Source organism: Trematomus bernacchii, unplaced genomic scaffold, assembly GCF_902827165.1.
Source record: "Trematomus bernacchii unplaced genomic scaffold, fTreBer1.1, whole genome shotgun sequence".
Lineage (NCBI taxonomy): Eukaryota > Metazoa > Chordata > Actinopteri > Perciformes > Nototheniidae > Trematomus > Trematomus bernacchii.
Window position 1 is genome coordinate 14,154,061 of NW_022987547.1, and position 19,079 is coordinate 14,173,139.

The following is a 19,079-nucleotide window of genomic DNA, read 5'->3' on the forward strand; positions in this document are numbered from 1 at the left end:
TATTATACATGTTAACCCCGTTAGCAGGTGTTTGTGTGCTTGTTAGCTTAGCTTGTTATATAGCTTATTAGCCAGCTAAGGACGTAACCCTTTATACATATATACATATACAGTTTAGTTTATGATTCAGCCTTGGGTAAGACTTTTATAGTCTATGGCTATGACACCCATGATGCTAAACGGGAGCAAATGTTAAAAGGGGACCCAATTATCCCAGTGGTGGCTGCCGGAGCTAACGGAGCCGCAGGGGGCTAGCTCCAGCCGGCGTCCCGGCGGCCGGAGCTAGCCCCCTGCGGCTCCGTTAGCGTCCCGGCGGTGGAGTCCGGCGTTATAACTGGAGATCAAGGAATGCAGCGAAACGCGGACTTGGTTCGCCTGCAGCCCGCTGTAGTATTAGCTAAATAAATTATGTTGAACAAGGCTTATTAAGCTGAACATTGCCACAATTGTTCTGCTATGTATCGGTACTTATTTTATTTTATTAACGTGTGAATGACAAGCATTAAGAATAACAAAACATAGCTAATTCTCTTGCAGATTGTCTCGTTTGATTATGAATGTAACGTTTATATAGTGGAACTACACTGTTTTATCAAAACCAAAGTGCCACGCAGTATGCATGTATTTCATGTTAGCTTAGCTTCTTAGCTTGAGCTAGCTCTGTTACTTCCAGCTCGGTGGCAGCAGGTCCCGCCTCGGCTCTGCCTCTTTGCCCTTATTTGGATCAGGCTGGAGCAAGCGGGAGTTACGGCCCGTCCACACAGCGGCTTTGGAAAAAGCTTGCCGGCGGGCGTGTCTGAAGCTCGACCAACAACCAATCACATGAATCTCCCGCCCCTGACACACAAGCAGCGGTTTGATTGGCTAGAGCTTGTACTGGCATATGATTCGATTGGCTGACGCTTCCACCGAAAGCTTCAGAAGCTTCAAAAGTTGAACATTGCTCAACTTTTGCTGCCTGAAACGCCAGGAAAGCTCCGCTCTGCTTCCCACAATGCAGTTCGGCGAAAAGTGACGTCACCCCATTCAAAGTGAATGGGCAGAAGCGTTGGAAGAAGCTTCCAAAGCCGCTGTGTTCACGGGCCGAGACATTAGTGGCCGACTCCGCCTACTAAGGGCTTCTCGGCAACTCTGCAGAATCCTATGGGTGACGTCACGGACACTACGTCCATTTATATATACAGTCTATGATAATGACCGATAATGACGGATAGATGACGAATAAATGAACATATACTAAATAGTTGCATTCGGTTTTTAGCACCTGGCTGATAAGGGCACAAGCGCTTACGTTGGTAATGATTGTATACAAGCAAGGGTGTGCAATAAACAGATACCATCGGTTAGAGAGTCTGACCATCATTCAGCCGGGGACGCTACAAATATTATAGTGAATGTTGAAATTCTATCAATAAAAATTAAGCCCCAGAAAGCACATGGCTACTTAGCATGCAAAATGACGTCATTCTGCATGTTAAGTAGCCATGTGCTTTCGTGTTATCGGCTGAATCTTTATTTATTTATTAGATCACATTACTCTGATGATAGTGTTCAAGACAGCCTATATGTCTGAACTCAATCCTTAGAGTAATGTGTTACGGAGCCTTCTCTTCAATCTGTTTTTCACATAACGAGCATTTTGCGCTGCTCTTTTCCAATGTGGAAGCAGAATGTGTGAAAGCATACAGCACAATGCGGGGGGTGTCTCTAGACATCTTTAGACTGGAATAGCGGGGCCCAGTACGTGAACTCGCCTCGCAGCCGGTGCACACGCCAGGATAGAGGACATCAGACTCCAGGGAAAAATTCACGAGTCCGAGTCCAAGTCATCGTGCGCGAGAATTCACGAGTCGAGTCGCGAGTCCCGAAAATCGGGTCCGAGTCCAGGACTCGAGTACTCCATCTCTGACTGAAACAACAAGGAAAGATACAATTGCATTGGAAAATGGCATTTAAGTCTTGTACAACAGTGGTACAATCATCTGTGGAGCACCATACACCAAACATTAATTTCACTGAAATTGGTTATATAACTTCACTGTAAACATTTGGCAGGTTTGTGATAGAGCAATTAGAAGTGGAGGACAGGGTCTGTGTCGCACTCACATCCTGCATCTGGCACCGTTTCAATCCTCCCACTCTTGTTTTTCATTCTCCTGTCTGTCATAATCATATGCAAAAACAGCTCCACGTTTACAGACCAAAATATACAGGGCAGAGCATATCAGGCTGCTCTTTGTGTGTTCGTCTATACGTTACATTCAATATTAAATCAAAGGATATCTCTGTTGTCTCTTCTGTTTGGTTCAAGGTCATGGCTGAATTTGACTTTACTGTTTCTGCAGAATGGATGACGCTGAGGCCTGTTTTATTCTGAGCAGTCGTAACGAGGTGGATCGCATGGCAGCGGTAAGAAGAGTTGTCGTTCATTTGTTTACAATTACCAAGTCATTAATGCTGTCAGTCATCAGGACAGTTAGCAATTAATTAGAGGAGATTACTTTAATAATGCATTATCTTTGACTGTTTTCCCTCAGGACCATCAGACCATCCTGAGAGCCTGGGCTGTGAAGGACTTTGCTCCCAATTGCCCCCTTTATGTTCAGATACTCAAACCTGAAAATAAGTTTCATGTGAAATTTGCAGGTAAAAGTTACTTTACTATCAGTTTGATGTTTAAACGTTTTCTAGAAGAGCTGAGATATGAAAATTATACTACTCTAAGCCTACACAGTATATGTACGGTGGGCGACCAGTGCTACATCAGCAAAACAATTACATTAGGAGAAACACGCTGCACTCCAGAAACAATGCAAATATAAAAACACATGCAAATGAACAATCTTCCTCACCAACTTGAAGAATGCAAGAAGCTCTAAACTCAACGCAAACTGTCTCTGTCACAGTTGGCAGAGTTAGTCTGTTTTCATAAATGTTAGATAGCTAGCTTACAGCAGATATGCAACAATATGGAAAGATTGGTGCAATCACATTGTTAAAATAAACCGGGAAAAACCAGATAAAGTATGTTACCAACAACAGTTACAGTTTGCCAAATGTATAATCCCCAAACGTCACTAAGTGGTCAAAAACAGCATGATTAAAGATGAGGCAAGAGCTGAAAGCTCATTAGCTAATTTTAACATAAAGACTGGAAACAGGGAAAATGTTGTGCTAAGTAACTTCTACGTCTTTGCCTTTTTTCAGATCATGTTGTGTGTGAGGAGGAGTTCAAGTACGCCATGCTGGCCCTCAACTGTGTGTGTCCCGCCACCTCCACCCTGGTCACGCTCCTCGTGCACACCTCCCGCGGACGGTCAGCCATCTTAGCTTGGCTTTTTGATTTCTTCTCAGTGTGAAGTTAACATTTCTTCACATGTTTATGTCTGATGAAGTAAAGAGAAGTGTTTATGGAACTGGCACAGAGAGGTGAATAACCCTGTGCAAAACAAAAGGCACGGGAAGTCAAGAGAGATTCAAATGAGGCAAGAAGATAAAACAGACAGTGACTAAATGGATTTCTTTGGATGTGTTCTTTGTAAAACAGTGTGAAAAGCTCTCTGCTGGAAAATGGGTTATTCTTTTTCACAGCATGCAGACAGATCACTTTTAAAAGCTGATGTCAGTGACTAAGTGAAACTGCAACAAAGGGGACTCACTGAGCTGCAGCACTTTCTTTGTTCCTGCCAACTCTTAAGAATAGAAAGCTTGTTGTATTTGTATTCGATAAAGACAAACAGGCTTTGAGATTGCATGAATATTATAGCTTTGTGATTGTGGATTGTGTATGAGGAAGTTAGTTTGTGTTAAGGTGTGGGAATCACCAAAAGACCAACAATACGATATTATTAAATGGAAAGGTCATTACTTAGCTTTACAACATGTTTAAGATACTATGCTGTTTTGAGTTTGCATTGCATGTGTGGACATCCTGGAGTACATGAAATTAAATTAGGGTCATCAAAGAGGTTCATGGTCAATACATTTAAAAGAGTCTAGGAGATATTGATAATAATGAGCAGGCTTTTTTTTGTCTCTTACCTTGTGTTACAGTAGGGAAACCAGTGAGTGTGCCACACGTTGGATAAGTCTTCTTATGTTAATATAAATTACTGCTTAGAAACAAGTACATAAACTCCTACCTCAGGGTTGTTCTGAGCATCTCTCGCAGCCCATCAGACTCAATAAAAGCACTTGAGCCATTACGGTTATTAGCAGAAGTCATTACAACAACATTATTACAGACATGCCGAGTCAGAGAACCCCGGAGACTCAGGAAGGTGTTAGAAAACCCACAGGGTCTTGGGGGATGTGGAACGTTTTTGGAGTAGGATAATGATTTAGCATGACTTCATGAATATGTGTCAAATTGGTTTAACCCTTTAAAAACTACTGGGCTCATTGATCTGTTGTATGTGTGTATGTGTTTTCCCTGTGTCAATGCAGAGAGGGACAGCAGTCTCCGGAGCAGTGGCAGAGGATGTACGGTTGTTGCTCTGGAAACGAGGTGTACCACATCCGAGTGTGTGACAGCAAGTTCTTTGGAGAGTATAATGGCAAAAGCTTTACATACGCCTCCTTTCATGCTCACAAGAAGTGAGTTGACATGTAAGCTAAAGCGTCTTCTTCAGATGCTGAACAGTTGAAAATGTACAGAGACAGTTACATGGCTGTCAGATTATTCTTTTGTATGAATATGTGAGTTATTTGTCTAAAGCGTGATATATTCATCTCAGTGCTGCAACATTTGAATTTAACTCTTTCATAACAAGAAAACCCTTTCTTGTGTCGTTTGAAAAAATAGTTTGAATTTTGAGACTTATTTTTACTTCTTATTTACTTCCTTTGCCCACAGTGACTCCCTTGAGTCTTATTTTCAGATCTCCAGGCAAATATCATTTGAATTATTAACAATAAATAATACTCAATTCGCTTTCGAGCTAATTGAGTATTCAACCAAGCCGTGTAATAAGCTCTTCTAAATTGTGAAGAGGAGGGGTGAAAAGTCAACCTTTAATGGTATTATTAAGTACTCATATCGGTACTCGGTATTGGCAAGTACTCACATGTACTTGTACTTGGTCTGAAAATGTGTGGTATCGGTGCATCCGTATATTATCCTAAAGTATATCATGCTAACAGCGAGTGTGTGTGGTGCAGGTACGGCGTGTGTCTGATCGGGATAAAGAAGGACGACAACAAGAGCATCCTGCTGAACCCCGGCCCCCGCCACATCATGGCCACCACCGACACCTGCTACTACATCAACATCACCAAGGAGGAGAACTCCGCCTTCATCTTCAACCAGGAGCAGAGGAAGGGCCGCCCAGCGGGGGGGCTGTACGACGGACCCTCGCAGCTTCCTGTGCACAGCATCATCGCCAGCATGGGTGAGAGGCACAGGAGCATTACGGGACAAAAGACCCCACATCACCTAAACTGGAGAAATATACACAGACTTAGAAGTTATTGTGCATCTCTTTGTAGTTTTCTGATCATGTATTTGTGTCTTTTTGGTACAGTATGTGTCTGACTTTGTTTAATTGTAATTTGTAATTTGTAATTGTTTTGTTTTTTTTGTAGTTATTTTGTGTCTCCTTGTAGTTGGTCATTTTGCAATTGTCTTCAACTGTTTTGAGTTTTCCTGCGTCTCTATGAAGTGATGTTATGTCTCTTTAAAGTTACTGTACTGTATGTCTTGTTGTATCTTTGTCAAGAAAATGGTTTCTGTATTCATTTTGTATATTCTTATAGTCGATGAATGTCACTTTGTAATTGTTTGTGATCTTTTTGCAATTGTTTTGTGTGTCTTTAATGTCATTTTATGTCTCAATATGTGAGTGGGTGGGTCTTTTTGTAGTGACTTTGCAGCTATTTCTATCGTTTGTAGCCATTTTTGGACCATTTTGGGTCTCTTTGTGGTCATTTTGAGCATCTTTGTATCATTCTGTGTCTCTGTGAGCTCTTTGTGTGCCTTTTTGTCATCTGGCACAGTGAGCTCTGCTGTGTCCCCTCAGGCATTCACTGAGGGATGAGTTGTTCCTTATGTGTGATATAAAGCTGGAGAGAATATCATTTACAGGCACTGTTGCCATGGATCTTCACAACACGAGTCCCCCTGATGGGGGTCAACTGGTCCCGCCCTCAGTAAACGGAGCAGGGGGTCGCCGGCCGAGCATCGCTCCAGTTCAGGAGATCGCCGACTCCTCCTCCATTCTGCCATGTGACCTTCTCAGCGACCAATCAGAAGATGACTCTGTCTTCACAGATGAGAAATCTACTGAGTAAGGTTTCTGTTTGAACATTAATAATCAAACCTTAAAAACAAAATGACAAGGAGCAGATAATGCAGGCTATTAGATAATAACATCGACTTTGAATGCAGAAAGACTAGTTACCTGACGTTGCAGTTAGATTTCTTGTGTTGAAAATTACATTTGTACGTAGTTTCTTCTGATTACTTACAGTAACAGTTATTTTATTATTAATAACCTTTAAGTCATTTTCTTCCAGTGATGAAAACGAACGAGTAGTTTAGAAGTTAAGTAGAAATAGGATGTGCTTGTAACTTGCTTGTTGTTGTTACCTGTACATCTTATATAATCCTGCTTACTAGGGACATACTGAGCTTTATCTACCCTTCATGTGTGCAATAGCTGTAATTATTTGTTACATAGCAGTTTAACATTTTACAAACAACATACAGTAAGATCTGTTTATACAAGTTTGAGTAAAAAATGTGTTATCAATATGTATTATTTTAACATAAAATAGTGTAACCTAGGGGCACATATTTCTGCACAAGTAATCATACTTTTGCTTTTTTAGTTTATGTAAATAAGTTTCACTTGTTTATAGTTCTACACATCAATTAATTAATGCTGTCCCATTTCTGATAGAGCCTAAAATAATTGAAACAACAATCATTTAATATATGCTAAACCTGCAAAATTCAAATCAAATGAATCAATATCTAAATTAATCTTGTTGTGTTTTCCCATTATGCAACCTCTCAGACTATCTTTACAAAGGAGACATTACCTGGTATCTTTCTTTGAATAGTTTGCCCAGCATGCAATAAAACCTGAGTGCACTGACATCTTATTTCTAAAGGTCATATAAATGACTAGGTGAATTCTAGGAAACCAGCTTTTTCTTTTGGTACTGGAAATCCTTTTTTAAACACAGTCTGTTTCCATGCAATGTGTCATTCAAGCTTTTTGGATTTGTTTGCAGGTACGTGAAAGGTTATCCCCCCAACTCTCCGTACATCGGGAGCTCGCCCACCTTGTGCCATCTGTTGGCAGAGAAAGCTCCGTTCTGCTGCCTACGACTGGACCAGGTGGGCAGTCGCTGCTCCAACTTAGTCACTCAATTACTTACTGCCTCCATCATTTCCTATCCTCCTCTCCCTTCTCCTTCACGACTGAAACGCAAACCTAAAATACCTGTTTTTTTGTTTGTTTCTTATGCAGGGTTGCAGGCACAACAGCTTTGAGGATGCTAAGGCTTATGGTTTTAAAAACAAGCTCATCATTGTGTCTGCTGAAACAGCAGGGAACGGTCTTTATAACTTTATCGTTCCTCTCAGAGCTTATTACAGACCCAGGAAAGAACTCAACCCCATTGTCCTGCTGCTGGATAATCCGTGAGTTCACCTTCACACACACACGCACGCACGCACGCACGCACACACACACACACACACACACACACGCACACAGACATACAATTTTTTATTCATTTTAAAGGTCCTCATACCCATAAATGTCCTCACATAATGGGTTGTTTTTCAAAACTTTGTTCCAATGAGTACAGGAAAACAAACACACACTTCTCAATATAATAGGGCAAGTGTCCACCAATGTAAAGTGCCTTAAGGGAATATTGAAGTTTATACAATCAGATTATGGCTTTTATTTGGAACAGTAAAAGATTTGAAGTAACATTTGAAATAATATGATTTTTTATATTTCGTAATATTTTTAATTTTGGTGACGTGATTTTCAATTTCAAGATTTGTTTTAGTTATTACATTATTACATGTCACTTGTTAGACGCTTTTATCCAAAGCGACTTACATACTCAATACTGTGGCCAATCCCCACAGGAGCAATTTAGGGTGAAGTGTCTCAGGGACACAACAACATGCTGACTGCAGTAGGGTTTGAACCCCCTGATCCCAACACCAAGGCTCTATCCACTGCGCCACATGCCTCCTCCAGTTCAGTTTAATGTATTGTTGTTACTTATAAGATCTTGGGACTATAGTGTTTTAGCTTTAACATTGTATCCTTTATAGACTTGTGTTTCTTTGTCTGAAAATGGATAAACACGATCTACCAATCCTTCAATCAATGGCACACACACACAAACACACACAATCTTTTCTCTCAACCTTTCACTCAGGGAAACATCATTTCTCTGAAAGCTTCCGTCGGTGTGGCACAAGACTGTGGAGGTCCATTGTTAGCCCTGATGTGAGGTTACTGCTGCTACTCACAGTAACTTGTGTTTTTGAAGGACAAAGAAAAATAAAACGCTGCACTCTCCAGACAGTAACCATAGCAACTTGCATTGCCTTGAACTGCAATTCTACATATTGCTACAAGCGGAGAAAAAAATAAATAAAAAGATGAAGTAAAATATTTCTTTGGAGAACACCGAGCGGGCTTTCATCGGCAACCCTGATGTGTCCCTTTTGAGCCCCCACATGCGAGCTCTCAGGACTCTCATAGAAACACACAAATAACAATAAACTCTCTGCCCCCCACACATGCAGCTCTCCCTCCCCCCTTCCATCGGTGTCGCACAAATACAAACACCCACACACTTTCTATTCGAGCGCTTACGACAGCCTTGGGTCTCGACAGATGCATGAAGAGTTGTTCTGTGTGTCGGGGGGGGGGGGGCAGGAAGTAATAAAGCAACTAAATCTCTCTGAGTGTGCTCAGCACCAGACGGATCATCGCTTTAGCGTAAACACACACACCAAAATGAAGTTGAGCAGCAGATCAGTTTGCTAAATCTGCTCTACTGATTTACTTGATGATCAAAATTCACAAGTAATTCTTGCATTTGTTTGGCTTTTGGTGCATTAACATTGTTTATTTCTGTTTCCATGCCAAATATTTTGCAGTATCTTGTTTCGTAACTTCTATTCTAGTAACATGTATACAACACCAAAAGTAAAACAGCACCTATTTCATCATTTTTACACAAGTGTTTGTTTATTTTTATATAAGTCTGACATCACAGAAACATAGCACACAAGGACCAGATGCACTGTGGGTAATATTTGTAGCAAAAAAGAAAGAACAACACCTGTCTTCAGCAGGCTTTAAAAAATAAAATATGGATCTATGGTGGTAGTGTGTCTCTTTTAGCCATGACTTAATACTTCTGTTTAAAACATTACAATTGCATTGTATTTTGAATTTAGTTGGTAGTCAATTCCATCATTTTGTTCCAAATAAGGTTTTTGACAGTAATCATTTGTTGAGGGTTATTGTGTGTTTTGCCTTCTGATGTCTTTCAACAAATTCCTTCAGCAGTGAAGGAGCATGACCATGGAAGCATTTGATAATAAGCCTTACATTGGACTAGCCCATGAAGCTAAAAAAGTATATAAATAATATTTATTTTCAAGATGTCACAATTGTGTCTTTTCCTTATTTTACTGTACATGATTTCAAGTTTAAAAAGAAATGCAACAAATAGCATAGGGATTAAAAGAAACGCAGAAAGCCTCAAGTATATACTCATTACAAATCTTTTCTTAATCATGTTTAAGGCTTTCTCTTGTAAGCGGTAAGACTAGAAAAAAGTCAATTTAGTCTTTGTACATCATCAATAAACATGAATAAATTATGTATTAAAAATAAAAAGATGGTCTTTAATTCACTTTTACAAATTCCAATGGAGTTTCCTCATCTCAGATCCAATGGGATCCAGATTTCTGGTGAAATACTTCGAAAAGAAAGGCTTTGGAGGATGTGAGTGTCATTGTTATAAAATGAAAGTCAGTCACTGATGTATGTAGTGGTTACAAGGTTATGTAAAGCCTTGTAAATCATTAAAAGCACTTTCAAATTCATTCTGAAGTGCAGTGATGCCGGCACAGGGGAAATGTGATCCCTTTTTTGTGTTTGTTTCCTGGCCGCAGCGTTCTGAATTAATTGCAATTATTTTCAGGGAGACCAGTAAAAGAGAATTGCAGTAGTCCAAGCGACTAGTAATAAAGAACTGCTCATCACTCCTTATAAAATGAATCTATTTATAAATAAATCTATCATATGTTATTTATTTCCTGCAGGCCGGATAATCACTTCCTGGAGGCCATCTGCTGTTTTCCTATGGTCTACTACATGGCTGGGACCATCGACAAGTAAGACTGTCATATGAGCTTCTGCATTTCATTTCAAATTGCTTTTATATATAACATTCATTCAACATGTTGAAGAAGATTATGTACTCATCTGAGATTTAATTGGATGTGCAGCATGCTCCAGGAAAATTGATGTCCTGATGCGATACTTATTGTTGTGTGTGTGTGTGTGTGTGTGTGTGTGTGTGTGTGTGTGTGTGTGTGTGTGTGTGTGTGTGTGTGTGTGTGTGTGTGTGTGTGTGTGTGTGTGTGTGTGTGTGTGTGTGTGTGTGTGTGTGTGTGTGTGTGTGTGTGTGTGTGTGTGTGTGTGTGTGTGTGTGTGTGTGTGTGTGTGTGTGTGTGTGTGTGTGTGTGTGTGTGTTTCAGTCTGGACAGCCTGCTGCAGTGTGGAATTATCTACGCTGATAATTTGGTGGTTGTGGATAAAGAGAGTACAATGAGTGCCGAAGAAGACTACATGGCTGATGCCAAAACTATTGTCAATGTGCAGACCATGTTCAGGTAATTCTGCAGATTTTATCACAATTATAATTTATCATATATTATGAATGGCATGGTATATTATCACTTTGTTCTTAAACTTGTATAAATCATGTTTGGACGACAGAAGTATTGCTAAAATGATTTCAAAATAAAAGGTTTAGGTGTTATCAGCGAAACAGTTAGAAGAAACAGAAAAACATCATTGTATGAATCTTGTATATGTATTACTAATGTGATGGCCATTTAAAGATTGAATTGCATGATATTTAGAGTCAGTTAAAAGTATTAGGTTGAATAGGGTTTAAACAGAAAGAAACAGGAATACATACCTTACATAATTATGAGGCTAAAAAACTATATTTCTGCATAAAAATTTGATTTCTTTTAAATAGTACCCAAATACTTTTCGGTCAAATGTGTCGATTTGGCTACTAATCATTAAGAACACATCATGAATCTGACGTAGATTTCTCTTAAGACATTTCTTAAGAGCAATTTGAAAATCAAAGTTAGGTAAATATTGGTAAATTATTCAAATATTAAGAGGCTTTGTTGTCATACATGTATGCATACATTTTGGAAATAAGAATACTGTCTTGGAAATGAAAAGTGTAACAGGGAGGCTGTGGCGCGGTGGACTAGTGCGTTGGTGTTCGGATCAGGGGAACACAGGTGGTAACACTTTACAATAAGGGACACAAAATGTGCTTAGTTACTAAGTAGTGAATAAGGAACGACTAGATAGCTAATGGTTACTTAATGAGTCGTTCCTGGGTGACTTTGATTGAAGCAATGGTCCGCTGCAGCAGGGCACTTTTAAACCGGCCATCTTCGGCTGGCTTGGGTCCCACACTGGATCGACTGGTAGAGGGGGATCCGACTCACGTGTTACTACTTAAGTCATCATTACTTACCTTACCATTACTTAGGCAGTTTGGGTATGGTAAACTCAAGTAACGCATACAAAAAGAGTAGTTACCCATTACCTAATGATTACCTTACGTTCCTTAAGCAGTTTGTGTCCCCCAAAGTAAAGTAATGCATCAAAAAGAGTAGTTACCCATTACCTAATGATTACCTTACGTTCCTTAAGCAGTTTGTGTCCCCCAAAGTAAAGTAATGCATCAAAAACAGTAGATACCCATTAACTCATCATTTCTTCACCATTATCTTATCATTAGTTAAGCAGTGTAACAAACACAAACTGTTGATGACAATGACAGATCTACAGCCACTCAAGTTTACATTTGAATTGAAACAACTTTTTAAACGTTTTGAAAAAGTAATATATGATTATATACTGTTTACATGAGGAACATTACAAAGAATGAAAAATGAAAATAAAAACGACCTTTTATAAAATAAACCAAAACCAAAAGCTGCACTCTTCTGCACTTTAATTGTGTAAAATCTATCAAAAAACAAGAGAGCATCAATGTGTTAACGGGTTACAACTGCAGGTGACTCGTTATCAATAGAGTATGTGGAAGAATTGACAGCGAAGCATCTCCTATGTCATCTGGCATTTATTCTGAGGACAACAAACACTCAATGTCCTTTAACATCCACGTTGCACGTCACATCACCACGTCACTGCTCATCACCACGTCACTGCTCACGTCACATCACCACGTCACTGCTCATCACCACGTCACTGCTCACGTCACATCACCACATCGCTGCTCACGTCACATCACCACATCGCTGCTCACGTCACATCACCACATCGCTGCTCACGTCACATCACCACATCACTGCTCACGTCACATCACCACATCACTGCTCACGTCACATCACCACATCACTGCTCACGTCCCTGTTATAGTATATACACATATTACAGAATTGCAGAATAACTATGAAATTGCCAAGATAACATTACCGTATTTTCCGGACTACAAGTCGCACCTGAGTATAAGTCTCTCTTGTCAAAAAACGTGTCGTTAAGAGAAAAAAAACATATAAGTTGCTTCGGTGTATAAGTCGCATTTATCCACTGAAGTCTTCATCCTCTGTGTCGCTGTGAAGGTCTCACTATCACCGAGCTAGCTATCCATCCAGTTAAACACTTTCAAAGAAACTTCGGCACAGACGTCAGCCTTACTGAAGTTTAATGAATTGGTAAAGCGACCTCTGGCGGTTCTAGTGTTAAAGTGTATAGTCCTTTTGAGTTTTTATGTGAACGGAAACTGAACCTTCTAGAAAATTAAACAATGTAACAAACTCGTGTCTGGTGCGCACCAAAGAAGCGGACTATTAGGTGTGAATGTGACCTAATAGTGCAAGTAAGATGCAACAATAACAATATATACATATAAAGCCCAGGTGTTGTGACTTTGGCCATAACCAGAATGCTGTGGCTGTAGTAAGATACGTTTAATACATCGTTTTTTTGTAAATGAACACCCTTCTCTCTTTCTCCAGGTTGTTTCCCAGTGTGAGCATCATCACAGAGCTAACTCATCCCTCCAACATGAGATTCATGCAGTTCAGGGCAAAGGACTGCTACTCACTGGCCCTGTCCAAACTTGAGAAGGTAACACACAACATGGTGAAAGGAGTTGCAGAAGAGAGTGTTTTTCTTTTTGTACCACTGTTTTTTATGTTTGCCACTTCCCTCTGACTTTCTATCAGAAAAGTGACAGACCTTTAAAATCATTGCTGTTTTCAATGTGTCTTGGCTCTCCCACACAGAAAGAGCGTGATAAAGGCTCCAACTTGGCCTTCATGTTTCGCCTACCCTTCGCTGCAGGGCGAGTGTTCAGTATCAGCATGCTGGACACCCTGCTGTATCAGGTCGGTACACACCTACAGCAAACCTCCTCCAATAACACTTTCAATGCCAGGTAAAGAAATGAAATCCTACAGCAGCAGTACTACCTGAAGAAACTGAGAAGCAAAGCAGAATGAAGCAAAAGTGCCCTCTTGTGTTCAGTCATTGGTAGAAAACCAAAATGTTTTGTTTTGTCTGTTAATGTCAAATGTTCTCTGTGATTCCAGTCCTTTGTGAAGGACTACATGATCCTTATTGCAAGGCTGCTGCTGGGGCTGGACACCACTCCAGGATCCGGATACCTCTGTGCTGTGAGTTTAATCAAATAAAAAACATCTCTAAGAAAGAATTAATAATCTAACACAGTGCCATAGTTTACCCCTGTGTTCCTCCTTCCAGATGAAGGTAACAGAGGAAGATCTGTGGATCAGTACTTATGGCAGACTGTTCCAGAAACTCTGCTCCTCGAGTGCCGAAATTCCTATTGGGATCTATCGGACAGAATCCCACATTTTCCCAACTTCTGAGGTGAGATCCTGAGATGATGATGTAAGTCGTAACAAGCTAAACATCCAGCTTTGATGCAATAACACTTTGCTAACTCTGCAAAGGAAGCTTTGAGCTGCAATTATATGACAACTTATAAAGTAGTCCATAGATAGTGGAAAGCTTGATAATAGATACATTTTTTAAATAATTTTTCATGCAAAAATGGTAGACACATTTGTGTAAAGCCTTTAAAATAGGTTTAATATCATGACAACAAAAATATACTGACACAACAAGATATTTTAAGACATCATCATGGACTTTGAGAAAGGTGACCATTTTCCAAAGAGGAACTCATTTAATTTTGGAGCAATTCTGATTTGTGGAGCAGATTGTGCGATGGAGTATTTTCATTCATATAAAACATGTTACTGAAGTAACTAATGAAGTATTATTATCGTAAACACACTTGAAGGTGATGTAAAGGTTACTTCCTGTGTCTCCGCCTCAGTCTCAGGTGTCAGTCAGTGTGGACGAATGTGAGGACACCAAGGAGAAAGGGGAGGAGTCTCGCAGCAACGACCAGTCAGATCACCCCCTGCTGAGGAAGAAGAGCATGCAGTGGGCCCGGCGTCTGAGTAAGAAGAGCGTGAGGTGGCAGGGGTCCAGCCGGGACTCGAGCCGGGACCACGGCCAGCGCATCGCCCAGCAGCGCCTCAACCTGTACCGCCGCTCAGAGAGGGAGGAGCTCTCCGAGCTGGTCCGCAACCGCATGAGGCATCTGGGCCTCCCCACCTCAGGATATGGTGAGGAAGGTCATGAGGCAACTGGTCAGAGCGAGGTTTCATTTTCCAAAAAGTGTAATACTTCTGATTTAAGCAGCTAGAATGGAACCTTTGTATTGATTTTAGCGGCCCCTGTGGACAAAAGCGGCAGTTTTTTCAATGAGCACCACCCCCTCTTGTCATAAAGATCTTAATATGGCTATCTGGACATTTGTTTAGACGCAACTTCTTTATTATACCATTGCAGAGGAGAATTGCCACATTTTTCATGGGCAACCAACATACTCTGCTGCTCATCCCACAAATGCATGTTCCTCACAAATGTCGCACCATTTGAAAGGTAAATATACAGGCTTTCCAACGGTATAAGATGTATTGCCAAGAAGCATTGTTACAACAAAGAAATAATCTACCTAACACAAATGTCCTTACCTTTTGTGTTAAGTTTATTTGTAGTTATTTAACAAAATAACTATGAAAATGAAATGATGAAACAAAGTTGACTTTGTCTTAGCCACCAACGTTAATTCACGCATTTACGTAAAACCACATCATACAATGGATTCTGTAAATAAAATAGACATTACATACCAGTCTCGAAGGAATCCTCTCAAATCCCTAAAGATGTGTAATAGCCGTTCATTTTGAATCTTAATTTTACCCATTATTTTTTCAGTTTTGCTCAGTTTTTCAGTCAATCTTTCCTTATCCTGCCCCAAAATCAGCCAAAACCACAAATATATATTCCCAAAGAAAAACCCCTAAAACAACCGTGAGTAGAACCTTAACCTGTTAAGCCCGAGAGACCCCGGTACCGGGGCACTGCCGCAACATCTTGCAGGAAACAGTGTCTGAGGGCATGTTCATTTAATAAACTATGAATGTTTTATATCCATGTAACGGGAAGAAACTCATCTAACTGATCATTTTTATTTATTTTTTAAAAGAAAACCCACAATGCTAACACTGAGCCTCTGAATTACACCTTACTGCACCGAAAATCACTCACAAAACCTTATTATTTATCTCTTCTCTACATCCATGACATCGTTTCACATCGTGAGGTGACACAGAATCGATGGGTACCCACATTATCACTGAATTATAAGAAATGGCGACGTTATAAGCAAAAACGGACATCAAAACAGGTGACGCTAGGTAGCTAAAAATGCTAACATTTTTACCTTGGCTCTGTAGTCTCTCCAAAGTGGTCTTTCAATGGCATTAAAACGATAAAAACGCTGCTGAAGTTAATCCATAGGTTAATCCAATGTGTCTGTGTCCCTTTGAAATGATTTCCATAATCCATAAGCATTAAAACTGCTTTTCCGTTTCCAGATGTCAAAGCTAGAGATAGGTTCACTCTGATGCAAAATTACATGCGCGAAGCCCCCACCTTTTCTCTTCACAATGAGTGTGTGTGGGGGACTCCCCCTTCGATTCTATTGGCTATAACGGTCAGAAAGAGGTGTCAACCATCAAAATCGACCAAGGGGGGCCAGAGATATGGAAAATCCACCCAAATGACCCCAGAAGTGGTTTCTTTTTGCTAAATCTCTCTAAAAAGGTCAAATTTCACTTGTTTTGCATCAATCTTGATACAGGGTACTTATTATATGTTGTACTTTGGATTCCTAAAGCTTTTAGTCTACCTTACCATCATCCAAGGGTAGTTTTCACTATAAGTAAAAAAGAATTTTTGGACGGACACTATAATTTACAGTTTTTTACTATGTAAAATCTGAATTTTCTTTAAAATAAAAAACATCTATATTGATTCTGACTTTTCTACATCCAACTCACAGGTTTATCATTACTTTGAGAAAAAAGATTATTAATTTAACCCTTTTAGAAGGGAAGATATGGTCATTTGTTCTGGGAATGTCATTTTCGAGCCTGAGACCTGAAAAACAGGCTCAGGGCTTAACAGGTTAAAAAGTCTGTTTCTACTGTGCAGAAGACCTCACTAACCTGACAGCCAGCGACGTCATGAACAGAGTCAACCTGGGATACCTACAAGGTAAAGACATAAATCACAGTCCTTTAGCAATTAGAAATGATATCATAACTGCATAATAGAAACCCAACTAATCCAGTTTTCTGATTGAGGAGATGTTCCTGTTTCAGATGAGCAGAACGATCACCAGAACACCCTGTCTTACGTCCTGATCAACCCCTCTCCTGACACCAGGCTGGAGCTCAATGACGTTGTGTAAGCGTTTCTCTTTTGTGCCGCTCCTGTTGTGTGCGTGGGCGAGTGTGTTGTTTATCAAGAACGGTAATCTGGGGAAATTTGAGTCACCACTGCTTCTGTTTATTTCTCAGCTTTCTCTAAGCTGTCTTATTTGTGGGTGTTCTTGCAAATGTATTATACTGTGTGAATCTTGTCAGAAATTATTCCAAGTGACAATCAAAGCAGAGCTGTTTTTTCAAGGTGAATTTGAAGAAAATCAATAGTGATGTCAAAAAATTAATATTACTTTGTCACTTTAACTTCATTTGACAAATTAGAGTCTCTGTCAAGAATGTTTTCGGTTTGGTGTTGTTTGTTTGTTAGTGCAGTCTCGCGCGAAACTTTGGTGGAAAGGTATAGATTTGGCCATGGGTGGATCCGAATGAAAGATTTAAAGGTGGGGTATGTCATTTTGGAGAAACCAGCTCGAGTGCGCTAGAATTTGAAAATACACAACCGGAAAAAATCTGCCTCTTCCTTCAGACTTCCTTACAGAGCCCCTCCTCCAACACACACGAACGAGCACATGACCAATGGGGGCACGAGATAAGTTTGTGCACAGATGGAAGGCTGACAGGCAGGTAGGCCATCCAATTATTTTAGCCGGGCCGGTCGTGCTTTTTACAGCGCTACGGCTTCCACAGATGAATTTTTTTTAATGTATTTATTGTCAAAGCATTTAATATATTCATTGCTATCGGGATGTTAAGAGCATTCCATGGAATATAACAAAAAGTGTTTCTGAAATAAATTACATACCCCACCTTTAATACACACATTATTTTTCCCTTTCGTTAACATTGCAAAATAAGGCTTTTCTTGTCTCAACAACACAGTCTCACTCCCTGATCGTCCAATAGCGACGCTTGGTCAGGGTCCTTCGGCGTGCAGTTGTGACGCACCGAGTCTCCTTCAGCTTCATAAACGGACGCAAAGAGCTTTCAACTGATTGCAATAGCCGCTTTCACACCAAGTACTTTGCTGTACTTAGTGCCGGCACTTAGTGCCTGGCACTTAGTACCCCCATGGCACTTAGTACAGATCGCGTTCACACCGGAATAAGTTCCCTGAGGGAAGATTACGCAAATGAAGCCGGTGACGTCACTTCTTCTTCTTCTGCTTTGGGTTTACTGGCAGGCCGCAAACCACTTCACGGCGTATACTGCCACCCGAAGTTCCCGGCTGGAAGTCCCCGGAGTTGGGGACTGGCTTCAGTTGAAGCTTTCCGAGTAAATCGCCAGAACGCCGACACCTCCTCATCACTCCACCGCTCCCATGTTTTTTTTTGTGTTGCCATAAGTTATTCTCTCTCCGTTGGTGCGCGGGGCTAATGCTAATGCTAATAATGCTAATGCCAGCAAATACAATGGTGGCTTCAAAAAACAGAGTTTTACGGGGCGTGGTTTGCAATTTGCCCAGCCAATAGAAATTGGTACTTTTTTCTCCCCAGGATAGTACCACCTCTCTTGCAGGCACTAAAAATGGGGGTAAAAGTTCCCGGCACTAAGTACTCTTTTTGGTGTGAACGCAAAATAAGGGGTACTAACGGAACTAAACGGGAAAAGTACGGGGAAAAGTACTCCGGTGCGAACGCTCAGGGGAGCACCGCATCGGTCCCATGATCGGTCCAATGTCGGCGGCAGTTAAAGGCAATGTAAGCGTCCATTCCCATTGGATAACGGAGAATTTTACACCCGGAAGTAAGTACTCCTTACTGTCGATTGATTTTACAGTGATATCTGCACTACTCATCAACTAAAAAACACCAGATTATACTTGTTAATTACACAACATTGATTGGTTTAAATTGTGTACAATGCTTTTGTATTTTTCCCCTTTGATTCGGAGAAACAAATATTTTTTCGGAGTTTAGGATGGCAGAAAACACTACACTACCCATAATCCTCAGCTATCGTTTCGGACTAAACC

General features: G+C 40.5%; 1 protein-coding gene across 1 annotated transcript in view; it reads left to right on the forward strand.

Annotated features, from left to right (window-relative positions):
• Positions 1-19,079, forward strand: part of LOC117476759 (potassium channel subfamily T member 1-like) — a 69,325-nt gene that overhangs the window by 45,258 nt on the left and 4,988 nt on the right. The window contains 17 exon segments of the mRNA XM_034123486.1: positions 2,346-2,409; positions 2,538-2,646; positions 3,208-3,316; positions 4,447-4,596; positions 5,161-5,390; positions 6,083-6,284; positions 7,237-7,342; positions 7,476-7,648; positions 10,316-10,387; positions 10,754-10,888; positions 13,295-13,406; positions 13,565-13,666; positions 13,871-13,954; positions 14,043-14,192; positions 14,644-14,938; positions 16,875-16,937; positions 17,045-17,129. Of these exon segments, the coding sequence (XP_033979377.1) occupies positions 2,346-2,409; positions 2,538-2,646; positions 3,208-3,316; positions 4,447-4,596; positions 5,161-5,390; positions 6,083-6,284; positions 7,237-7,342; positions 7,476-7,648; positions 10,316-10,387; positions 10,754-10,888; positions 13,295-13,406; positions 13,565-13,666; positions 13,871-13,954; positions 14,043-14,192; positions 14,644-14,938; positions 16,875-16,937; positions 17,045-17,129 (2,241 nt within the window).